The sequence below is a fragment of the Entelurus aequoreus genome, linkage group LG21 (genome assembly GCF_033978785.1).
Source record: "Entelurus aequoreus isolate RoL-2023_Sb linkage group LG21, RoL_Eaeq_v1.1, whole genome shotgun sequence".
NCBI lineage: Eukaryota > Metazoa > Chordata > Actinopteri > Syngnathiformes > Syngnathidae > Entelurus > Entelurus aequoreus.
The window spans coordinates 25,388,776-25,401,867 of NC_084751.1; the positions used below are offsets into that span (position 1 = coordinate 25,388,776).

Sequence of the window (13,092 nt, forward strand, 5' to 3'; positions counted from 1 at the left end):
GCTCTAGCCATGCATCACACGGTTTGGCTGTCAGAGCAAGAGCCAGAGCCGAAGCTGCAAGAATCATGGCTACATTTGCGCAAAGACAAACAGACATGCAAATCGAGCAGGCACGGATTGAAGCTGAACAATCATCGTGAGGTTATCAATAGAGCCGACATAATTTGGGAATGGCGCCATTACCGAAGGCAGTAGGTCAGCAAGAGTCATCGTTGTGGCAGCATTAATGTTGCGGCCGCTATAGTAGTCATTATGATTATTAGCTTGTTGACAATGAGTCAAAACTTCAAATTTTTAAGGTAATATGGAAGTATCATAACTTTGGAGGTGGTGACACCCCTGACAAGCACTAGATCTATTGTATTACCGTTGCGATGCGTGGGTTCATGTATTATTTGTGTAAGACCACAGCTATCAATTATGGTTTGGAGCGCCACGCACTGAGGGTCCGATGGGGTATTCATATGGATATTAAAGTCCCCCATTATGATTATATTGTCGGCGTGCGTCACTAGATCAGCAACGAACTCTGAGAATTCACTGATAAAGTCCGAATAGGGCCAAGGGGGGCGTTAGATAACAGCCAGGTCAAGAGGTAGCGGTGTGACAGACCTCATATTAAGCACCTCAAACGATTTATATTTATTATTTAGGTTAGGGTTAAGGTTGAAATTTTCATTGTATATTAGTGCGACACCCCCTCCCCTTTTAAGAGGACGGGCAACATGCGCATTCGTATAGTTAGGAGGAGATGCCTCATTTAGCGCAAAAAATTTGTCTGGTTTGAGCCAGGTTTCGCTAAGACCAATGACGTTAAGATTGTTGTCTCTAATGACCTCATTAACTAATAACGCCTTGGGAGACAATGCTCTTATGTTTAAAAAGCCCATATTATAGGTATTGGGCTGTTTTGACGAGTTTTTGTTAAGATTATCCGTAGTAGCAATATTAACAATGTTGCGTTTATTATGCGTAGTGCACTTTAAATAGTTTCGACCATATCTAGGAATTGATATGATGGGAATTTTCCGATTGTTTGCTTGGTGCTGCAATAGACTGGACATATAATTTGCCACCTCAGTAGAATGCATGTCCACCTCTGACACAGACACAACAGAAAAAATATTATGTGAATTGTGTATTATTCTAAGAGAATTGCTATGCGTACATGGATTATCCAGCCTGGCGCTGGCTAGTTCTAGTTTAACTGACTCCTCACCCGGACTAACAGACATTGTAATTGCCTGTGACCGGGCTTGCTGCTCTAGTGTAGTCAGTCAAGTGAGACTTAAACCGTAGTCTATGTTTCTAGACAGGATGATGGCGCCTTCCTGGTTAGGGTGAAGGCCGTCTCTCATCAGCAAGCCTGGTTTGCCCCAGAAAGAGGGCCAGTTATCAATAAACGTTAGTCCCTGCTGCCTACAGAAGATAGACAGCCACTTGTTAAGCGAGACTAATCTGCTATACGTCTCATCATTGCCTCTCGCAGGCAGGGGGCCAGAGACAATTACTCGATGCCTGGACATCTTTCTGGCGAGATCACAAGTCCTGGCTATGTTTCTCTTTGTAATCTCTGACTGTCTCATTCTAGTGTCATTGGAGCCAACGTGTACAACTATATTCGCATAATTAGTGGTGCGATTAGCCTGTCGTACGTGTTTACTAGGCCTGTTGCGAGTTAGCTCCCTAAGATTAGCTTCAATGTCAGGTGCTCTGGCCCCGGGGATACACTTTATTGTGGCTGGTTTGCTAAGCTTTATGTTTCGGGTGATGGAGTCCCCTATGACTAAGGTGTGGTGCCCGGTAGACTGGGGTGTAGGACTAGCTAAAGAGGTAAATCTATTATGCGTCTCAACCGGTACACCGTAGCTTGTAGGCCGCTTAGGACTGCTACAAGCTGGGCTAGTTAGCTCGCTACAGCTAACGCTAGCAGATGTGTCCGCAACATCTAAAGTTACGACATTACTCTGCTCTAACTGGCGGACACGGCCCTCTAGCAGAGCCAACCTCTCTGTGAGTATGGTGCAAGACGCACAGGAAGCCATTACTCACAGTGTTTTCTGTCACCGAGTGAAGTTCCTGCTGTCCTCAGGGAAGTGGTCGCGGTATGCGGGAGTAGCTTCCTACTTACCTTCTGACCGGCGCTGCTTTTCTCCGCGCTAGCTTAGTAGCTAGCTAGCTGAGGAAAGGGTGGTGGGACAGCGGTCGGGTGATTTGCAAGTTAAATAGTACCACTAAATATGTTTGAGAAGTGATAAAGAAAGCTGTAGAACAATTAAAAGCACACAGATAGAGCGATACTTAGCCTTTTTCGCAACAGCGAACAGACGGCGAGCAGTCACGCACGGTGCCCCTGTGCCCAATTAGCACTGGTCTCCTGATGTTTGATGATAGACCTGAGAACTACTGGGTATGGAAGGCTTCCTTTATCAATGCCATTGGTGGCTTGAACCTCACCTACAGCCAGGAGTTAGGTTTAATGTCCAAGTGGCTGGGACCAAAGTCTGCAGAGTTGGCCAAACGAATCCGTTCAGCCCACATCCATGACGCTAAAGAAGGACTCTCAATGTTGTGGAAGAGGCTGGAGGAATGCTATGGGTCAGCTGAAATCATTGAAGATGCTATGTTGAAGAGGTTAGAGGAATTTCCAAGGATTGCAAATAAGGACAACCAAAAATTACAGGAACTAGGAGATCTATTGCTAGAGCTGGAAGCAGCAAGAAGAGATGGATTCCTACCTGGACTATCTTACCTCAACACTCCCTGTGGAGTCATTCCTATAGCGCAGAAGCTCCCTATATACCTTCAGGAGAAGTGGATCTCATTTGGCTCGAAATATAAGGAAGACTTTCAAGTTTGATATCCTCCTTTTCACGTCTTTGTACAGTTTATTCAAGACCAAGCAAAGATACGAAATGACCCCAGCTTTTCTGAGCTTAGTGGTGGTTCAAACAGGACAGATAAACTACAGAAAGAAATCAAACAATCTGTGTTCACCAGGAAAACTGATGTGTCCAAAGCAGATGCAGGCAAGCAAAACAAGTTGGCCAAATAATTGAGTGTGATATGATGCCAGATGACCGTGCAGAAATCCCCTCAGCAGAAATAGCAAATCATTTTCCGCACCTCAAGCCAGTGGTAGATAAAATACCAGCTATTGATCTTGACGTAGATATTGTCATGCTTCTCGGCAGAGACATTCTACGTGTACACAAAGTACGTAGACAGTACAATGGACCCAACAATGCACCGTATGCTCAGAAATTGGACCTCGGCTGGGTCATTGTCGTAGACGTATGTCTAAAGGGAGTCCACAAGCCAAGCAGCATTAATGTCTATAGGACCAATGTCCTACCTAATGGACAGACGTTGTTTCTGAGTCCATGTACAAGTGTTATTCATGTGAAAGAAAAGTTCGACAAGAACATACCAAGGTCACGTAAAGAGACAGGTCTCCAGGAAGATGACACTGATGAACTTGGAAGCGACATATTTGAGAGGACAAAGGAGGATGAAAAAATAGCATGGTCTATTGATGACAAAGCCTTCCTTGAGATCATGGACAACAATGTCTACATGAATGATGCAAACACCTGGGTAGCACCCTTACCATTCCGTTTCCCAAGACAACGTCTGCCGAACAATAGAGAGCAAGCGGCAAAACGACTGTCATCTCTATGTCGCACACTGGAAAGAAAGCCAGTTATGAAAGAACAATACAGAGTTCATGCAGAAAATCTTTGAGTCAGGACAAGCAGAGCTAGCTCCACCATTGAAGGAGAAGCAAGAGTGCTGGTACTTACCAACCTTTGGTGTCTATCACCCTCAAAAGCTGGATCAAATACGCGTGGTGTTTGATTCTAGTGTTAAACACGAAGGCATTTCCCTCAATGACGTCCTCTTGAAAGGACCAGACCTGAATAATACCCTTCTTGGAGTCCTTATTCGCTTCCGCAGAGAGCCGGTTGCAGTGTCCACCGACATACAGCAGATGTTTTACTGTTTCACAGTCTGGAAAGAACACCGTGACTTTCTAAGATTTTTGTGGTTCGAAGACAACGACTTCACAAAACCAGTGACTGAATACCAAATGACGGTGCATGTGTTCGGTAACAGTCCTTCGCCAGCTGTGGCCATTTATGGCTTGAGAAGGGCGGCTGAAGAGGGAGAGAGAGAACATGGTACAGATGCCAAGCAGTTCATAATGAGGAACTTCTATGTAGATGATGGGCTTGCCTCATTCTCCAATGCTGAGGAAACCATCACTGTACTGTCAAATGCAAGGGAGATGTTGGCAGAGTCAAGCATCAGGCTACATAAGATAGCATCCAACAGCAACACTGTTTTGGATGCTTTCCCCCCAGAAGACCTTGCCAAAGGCCTAAAGGATCTCGACCTGACATCTGATCCACTACCACTCCAACGCAGTTTAGGCCTCAGATGGGACCTTCAAACAAACAGTTTCTCCTTCTGTGTGTCTGACAAAAAAAAGCCATTTACAAGAAGGGGAATCCTTTCAGTGGTCAACAGTCTCTATGTTCCCTTGGTTGTTCGTGGCACCTGTCACAGTTCAGAGCAAGGCACTCGTGAGAGATGTCTCCACAGAAGAGTATGATTGGGACACTCCGCTACCAGAAGACAAAGCAATCCAGTGGAATGTCTGGAAAGATTCCCTAAAGGAACTTATGCAGCTCAAGATCCAGAGAACCTACATCTCTGTTTCTCTGCTCGCCACAGTATACAGAGAGATTTGTGTGTTCTCAGATGCATCAACTATGGCTATATCAGCTGTAGCATACCTCAGGGCAATCGATACAGAAGGACACAGCCACGTCGGGTTTATCATGGGGAAATCCAAGCTGGCTCCACGTCCTGCTCACACTGTCCCTCGTTTGGAATTGTGTGCAGCCGTCTTGGCAGTGGAAATTGCAGAGACGATAATGGATGACATCGATGTAGGGATTCACAAAGTCAAGTTCTACACAGACAGCAAGATCATACTGGGCTACATACATAATGCGTCCAGAAACTTCTATGTCTACATGGCAAACAGAGTGACAAGAATAAGAAGGTCCTCTACCCCAGAGCAAAGGCACTACATCAACACCAAACTTAATCCTGCAGATCACGGATCTAGGTCTGTCTCAGCGGCTCTCCTACCAGATACCAACTGGCTGACAGGTCCAGCTTTTCTAAGAAATCCAGAAATTGATGAAGTTCCACAGCCAGAGGCATTTAACCTTCTGCATCCTGAGACTGATGTAGAAGTTCGCCCTCAAGTTTCAACCTGTGCTACGAAAGCCACGAGTGGACTTATTGGCTCTCACCGGTTTGAAAGATTCTCCAGCTGGAAATCTCTTACTCGTGCAATAGCCAAGCTTGTCCAAAAGGCTAGAGTTTTCTGGAAAACTTCAGACGGTATGCAGAGAAAAGATGAACTCAGTCAAGCAAGACTGGTCATATTGAAAACAACACAACAAGATGTGTACAAATAGGAAATAAAAAGCCTAGCAAAGGGTGAAGAGTTGTCTCGACACAGTCCGCTCAAGAGTTTGGATCCCATCCTTGACGATGAAGGATTGCTGAGAGTCGGAGGTCGGAATTCATCAGCAGACATGACCTGGGAAGAAAAGCATCCGATCATTCTTCCAAAAGACAATCACATATCTACCTTGTTGGTACGATACTACCACGAACAAGTGGCCCATCAAGGCAGACACTTCACTGAAGGCGCAGTTCGGACAGCTGGACTGTGGATAACAGGAAGTAAGAGACTTGTGTCAAGTGTGATAAACAAATGTGTCACCTGCAAAAGAATGAGAGGAAAGCTCGAAGAACACAAAATATCTAACTTACCTGCGGATAGATTTAGCTTGATTCCTCCTTTCACGAACGTTGGACTTGACGTCTTTGGGCCTTGGACCATCTCAGCGCGCAGGACAAGAGGTGGCTATGCAGAGAATAAACGCTGGGCAGTCATGTTCACCTGTCTGAGTACACGAGCGGTACACATCAAGCTCATAGAGACAATGTCAACCTCCAGTTTCATTAATGCCTTAATGAGATTCACCGCCATCAGAGGGCCTGTGAGACTCCTGCGTTCCGATCAAGGCACAAACTTTATTGGAGCTTGCAGAGAACTGCAAATAAACTCTGAAGACCCGGAGTTGAAAGCTCACTTGCAGGACAAAGGCTGTACCTGGATATTCAATCCGCCACATTCCTCTCATATGGGAGGTGTGTGGGAAAGGATGATCGGCATTGCACGCCGCATTTTGGATGCTATGTTGCTTAAGGACAACTGTCGCCTCTCCCACGAGGTACTTGTGACACTCATGAGTGAAATCATGGCAATCATGAATGCAAGGCCTCTAGTTCCAGTATCGTCTGATCCTGACATGCCAGCAGTTCTCACGCCCGCAATGTTGCTTACTCAAAAGACTGATCCAGTATCTGCTCCTCTAGGGAACATGGATCTGAAAGATCTCTATAACAAGCAATGGAGGCAAGTTCAAAGTCTAGCCGAAACTTTCTGGAAACGTTGGAGACAAGAGTACTTGGCGACCCTTCAGCCACGCAGGAAGTGGAAGTCAGAAAGACCAAACTTGCAAGTAGGTGATGTGGTACTCCTCAAAGACACTCGAGTAAAGAGGAATGAGTGGCCCACCGGCATCATTGAGGAAACCTTCCGCAGCCGTGACGGAATGATTCGGAAAGTGAATGTGAAGATCATCAAACAGGGTACCCCTAAGGTTTATTCCAGACCCGTTTCAGAGGTCGTACTGCTCCTCAGTAAAAAGACATAGTGGTATCTTAAAATACCAGACGGGGAGTGTTATGCCCCAAAATGTTATTTTCTAAGACACCTAGTTGTGGAAATCAGATTTGTAGTTTGTGTTCTACTTTGACCCTCCTGTCTTGCCGTAATCAGCTTAGTGAGGGTGTGTTTCAGAGAGCAGTAGAGAACAGTTGAGAGCAGATGTCAAACAAACAGCACGTACTGCAGGCTTTATAATATGATAAATGGGTTATACTTGTATAGCGCTTTTCTACCTTCAAGGTACTCAAAGCTCTTTGACAGTATTTCCACATTCACCCATTCACACACACATTCACACACCGATGGCGGGAGCTGCCATGCAAGGCGCTAACCATCAGCCATCAGGAGCAAGGGTGAAGTGTCTTGCCCAAGGACACAACAGACGTGACTAGGATGGTAGAAGGTGGGGATGAATGGGAATGTAACATGCATATGTATATTGTGGCACATTATTTGTGCATTTTCAGTTTAAGACTGTTTTAGTAAGATAGTTGTGCTCATTGTTGAAAGCTAATTACTGGCAGCATTTTGTTGGTTTGGATGCTATGTAAACATGTATGTTGTATGTAGACGTATGCTGAATGTAAAATGTTTATGTGTTTTTGTTCACAGTTTTACAAAATATAAGATTGATCCTTCACTAAAAAGACCTAAACTACACTAGACGCTTGGGACTTTTTTTTTTCATCAAGGATTATATCATGTTAGCTATCTGCTAAGCTAACCAACAAAAAGCAAGAGCAGAATAACACTCTATACATTGCTAATGTGGTAAATGACTGTTCTAGCTGCAAATGTCTGGTTTTTGGTGCAATATCTACATAGGTGTATAGAGGCCCATTTCCAGCAACTATCACTCCAGTGTTCTAATGGTACAATGTGTTTGCTCATTGGCTCAGAAGGCTAATTGATGATTAGAAAACCCTTGTGCAATCATGTTCACACATCTGAAAACAGTTTAGCTCGTTACAGAAGCTACAAAACTGACCTTCCTTTGAGCATATTGAGTTTCTGGAGCGTCACATTTGTGGGGTCAATTAAACGCTCAAAATGGCCAGAAAAAGGGAACTTTCATCTGAAACTCGACAGTCTATTCTTGTTCTTAAAAATGAAGGCTATTCCACAAAATTGTTTGGGTGACCCCAAAGTTTTGAACGGTAGTGTATACATATATACATATTAGAGATGCGCGGTTTGCGGACACAACCGCTGAGTCCGCGGGTTGGGCGAGTACATGATGAAAAAAATAGATTTTAAATAGATTCGAGCGGGTGGCTGTTGAACCAATTCGGAAATATATATACATAGTGAGTGAGCGCTCCTTCAGCGCAGCAGGGCGCATTTTAGAGGCCAGGCGCTCTCGCCTGAATCCTGGCACTGTAGATGCCATTTTATTCCTGCATAGTGCTAACAAAAAAAAAGTGAGTAGACATACGGTTGGATATGTTAAACGAATTTAACGAATTTAGTTAAACGTTACCTAGGCTATACCAAATAAGCCCATGTCTAACCTATATTGAGTTCGGTCAGCTGAATAATTTTGATGGTTACGTGTTGTTTGGGTGCACTACAACGCAAAGGAATTAAGGCAATTGCGTTGTTTATTGTGGTTTTTTTCTATTCGAGATATACTACTGTGTGTTAATTATTTGGCCTCGCTTTCAAGTGAAGCGCATCTCCGATTCCCTAGCACCTCCAAAACCCTCAAATCTAAACTCCAAACATCTCAGAACAAGCTAGTCAGGTTACTGCTAGACCTCCACCCCAGATCCCACCTCACTCCTACCCACTTCTCTAAAGTGGGCTGGCTCAAGGTGGAGGACAGAGTTAAACAACTTGCACTGAGCCTAGTCTATAAAATCCGCTACACCTCCCTGATACCGAAGTACATGTCAAACTACTTCCTTGACCGCCATAACCACAACACCAGGGGGAGCTCCACTAACCACGTTAAACCCAGATTCCGAACTAACAAAGGTCTTAACTCATTCTCTTTCTATGCCACATCAATGTGGAATGCGCTCCCAACAGTTATAAAAGAAAGGGCATCTCTATCCTCCTTCAAAACCGCAATAAAAGTTCACCTCCAGGCAGCTACAACCCTAAACTAACACCCTCCCCGGATTGCTAATAATCAAATGTAAACAATCAAATGCAGATACGTTTTCTTATGCCTTCTGATCTCTCTCTCTCTCTCTCTCTCTATGTCCACTACTTGATGTCCATATCATACCCCCCCCCCCCCCCGCCCACACCCCTGATTGTAAATAATGTAAATAATTCATTGTGATTATCTTGTGTGATGACTGTTTTATGATGATAGTATATATGATAGTATATATCTGTATCATGAATCAATTTAAGTGGACCCCGACTTAAACAAGTTGAAAAACTTATTCGGGTGTTACCATTTAGTGGTCAATTGTACGGAATATGTACTTCACTGTGCAACCTACTAATAAAAGTCTCAATCAATCAATCAATGGCTACAATGTAAGGCCATTTAGCCTGCTTTGTTTGTCGCGACCGTTTTTGGATCATTATAATTCAATTATTATTATTTAATTCATTTTTGTTTAAATAGGGATGACATACATATGTTATTGTATAATTTAAGTTTGTGCGCGTGATTGACAGCCTAAGGCTTATGAGGCACATTATTATTATTATTTTTTTATTTCAACTTAAAAACGTATGAGCCTATGCCTATGCCTACAACATAAGCTATGTGTTTATCTTTATTTTCCTGCCTGTCGTTGACATTGGAGATTGTCTGATATTTTGTCATGGCTGCAGATCAATCAATAAAGGTTAATCTTTGTCGCGAAATTGTTCACTGTTTCACTGTGCACCCCGCCCTCGTCCCTATTTGAGCATTATAACGTTAACAAGTTAATTTTCATTAAAATAAATTCAGAATTTTTTTTTTACCTAACGAAAATATAGACCTTGTCTTTCTAAAACATTTTTTTAACTTCTTAAAAGCATCGTTCTGCTTGCTGCAACTGCGCACACAAAGTGTGAGGAACGCACTCCTGATCTGAGGGCATTGGCAACAATAGTCAACACTTTCTTAATGGAAATGACAATAATATTATAATAATGATAAATAATATTATCATGCATTAATTTATCTCAGCCACTAATGCGTGGCCAAGAGATATTCATGCGTGGCACGCATTGAATGTCTCTGCTACATTGGATCAGTCTCCTTTCTTTAATCAGAATCAGAATAGTTTTATTGCCATTGTTTGAGAATGTTGCTTTCTAACCTCACTAATGCCTTGCATCGTCCATATTAGATATATAACAACGGGTGGGTGGCGGGTGGGTGTGGTTTTGATAAAATGTTGGTTCGGGTGGATGACGGGTGGATGACGACTTTTGCAGGCATGTGATTTGACCACAATGAAAAAGACTGAAAAAAATTCCGGGGGTCTGGGGGACGAAAGCCCCCAGCCAGGTCCAGGGCGGCGCCCTGGTGGGGGTTCAAGGGAAGCTCCTGGTTTTTCACCAATTTAACATGCTAAAATTAACAAAGACAGCACCATTTGAAGAAAATATTTTAGTGTTTAAAGACATGAAAACATCATTAATAGAACATACATAACCCAATTATCCTAATGAATCACTGTATATGGTTCAGTCCCAACAGTATTTAGTCACTAATATTTACATCTTGTGTTCATTTCACATCCACAGGTGTCACATTGATCAGTGTTATTATCTACAGTTTATTTACAGTATTACCACATTACTTCAGTTCATGTAATGTAAACATTTCATTCTTTTCGCCAAAATAGGATATACATTTATGAAAATAATTAAACATGTTTAGTATTGTTTACTCATATTTGAAAATAGGAAATAATAATAATGTGAGGACACTGACATATTGCATGAAACAAGTGTGAAAATATTTACCTTCAAGATTGTTACACCACTGACAATAGTTTCAACAGACTACAAAAGAACATAATATTACAAAATAGTATTATATGCAAATGTATTTCAAATAAATTGTTAACTGGAATCAATAATGCGACTCTTTGAATTTCTGTAATTTCATAATATATTTTCACATGGCTTTTTATTTTTAGAAAAACCCATTTATATTTCGCTAAGCAATAATTGGTTAATATTTAAAACAAACATGCGTATTTCGCAAACAAATATTTTTTAGCTTACCTCATTATTAACAACCCTGTCTGCAACTGAAGTGGGTGGATCTTTCCTCTCGATGTCTACGGCAGTTGTCGATGTAAACAAAAGATGAAGTCCGTAAGGTTTGCTCACTTTCGGTTGACATCCAAAAGTACCAGCTAGTGAAAAGTTCGTTTTCCTTGCTTCAATTTGTTTCATATGTTTTTGGCGTTTCGCATGTACTTCCAAAGCCTTGAAACCTCGTGATCCATAGTCAATATTATCATGACACCACGTGCATAAAACCTTTCCGGGACGATCGATTTTCCGAATAAAACCACCGAACAAAGTCGTAACTTCCTTCTTCCCAACAGTATCAGTGATTTCCCTTTCCATCCAGTCCCATCGGAACTTATTTTTGACATGTTTATCAATTTATTTTACTCGTAAAGCGTCCTTTCTTTCGAGAACCGACATTGTTTACATATGGAAAATGGCCGTAGTAACCATTATGAATGATGACATTATTAACGTCATCATTCATAACAGATGTCCTGATTGGTCACAAGGAACATATCGACCAATCAACTACGGCGTAATATAAACTACGCCTCGAATCTTGATTTAGGGTCGGAAAAAAAAACGGAAAAACGGGAGATTTTTTATTTTTTTTCCCCGAGATTAAAAAAGACGGAATTCCGACTTTAGACGGAAAAATCACATGCCTGCTTTTGAGATGCGGTTGCGGATGAAATAATTGCCTATCCGCGCATCTCTAATACATATATATATATATACATATATATATATATATTATATATATATATGTATATATATTATATATATATATGTATGTATGTATATATATATATATATCGACTTTGAATCAAATCGTGGGACACCCAAAGATTCCCAGCCCTAGTATATATATATATATATATATATATATATATATATATATATATATATATATATATATACTAGGGCTGGGAATCTTTGGGTGTCCCACGATTTGATTCAAAGTCGATTCTAGGGGTCACGATTCGATTCAAAATCGATTTTTTTTTTCAATTCAAAACGATTCTCGGTTCAAAAACGATTTATTTATTTATTTATTTATTTTTTTAAACAATACACGACAATACCATAATAATGCAATACAATTTAATTTTGGAGTTCTGAACTTGTAATTTATTGCAGTGTTTTTTAAGTGGTAATATGTCACATTTGTCCCAATTAACTTTATACCCTGATAAACAGCCATATTCAGTGATGACATTATTGATATAAAGAAGACAGGAGTTAACATGTGACAGGTAAAAAAATTATGTCGTCACAATACATCGATAGCTTATTATACTGAGAGCCAATATTTATACCATGAATATTATTTTCACTTCTTATTTTTGCAGCTAAGGGTTCAATAACCAAATCAAATAATAATCCAGATGCAGGACATCCCTGTTTTACTCCTCTTTTTAACAAAAAAGGTTCTGAAATATGATTATTGGTTTTGACTGATGCCATGGGCCTTGTATAAAGCATCTTAATCCATTGTATAAAATGATCTCCAAATCCAAATTTACATAATGTGCAAAACATAAATGACCAGTTTATACGGTGGAATGCCTTCTCCGCATCAACAGTACATACTGCTGTGGGATAAGGGAGACTTCTAGCATAGTAAATAACATTAAACAATTTCCTTGTATTGTCTGAAGATTGTCGACCTTCCATGAAGCCAGTTTGGTCAGTATGAATTAATTTTCCTATTACATTTGATAATCGTGTGGGTAAGATTTTTGCCAAGATTCAAAAGGATTCTCTATTCATTCAATACATAGATTTCAGCAGGATCTACCCCAGTCTGCTGACATGCAAGCAGAGTAGTAGATTTTTGTAAAAAGCTTTTATAATTGTAAAGGACAATGTTTTATCAACTGTTTGCAATGATGTACATTTGTTTTAACTATTAAATGAACCAAAAATATGACTTATTTTATCTTTGTGAAAATATTGGACAGTGTGTTGTCAAGTTTATGAGATGCGATGCAAGTGTAAGCCACTCTGACACTATTGTTCTTTTTTATTTTAATGTCTAATGATAATGTCAATGAGGGATTGCATTG

General features: G+C 41.1%; 2 protein-coding genes across 8 annotated transcripts in view; both read left to right on the plus strand.

The window, feature by feature from the left end:
• LOC133638549 (CMP-N-acetylneuraminate-beta-galactosamide-alpha-2,3-sialyltransferase 1-like) overlaps positions 1–13,092 on the plus strand; it is a 143,222-nt gene that overhangs the window by 95,801 nt on the left and 34,329 nt on the right. The gene's annotated exons all lie outside the window — the stretch shown is intronic.
• On the plus strand, positions 6,060–6,809 carry LOC133638612 (uncharacterized). The gene has a single exon (XM_062031401.1). The coding sequence runs from the start codon at positions 6,060–6,062 to the stop codon at positions 6,804–6,806; it is 747 nt and encodes a 248-aa protein (XP_061887385.1). The 3' UTR covers positions 6,807–6,809.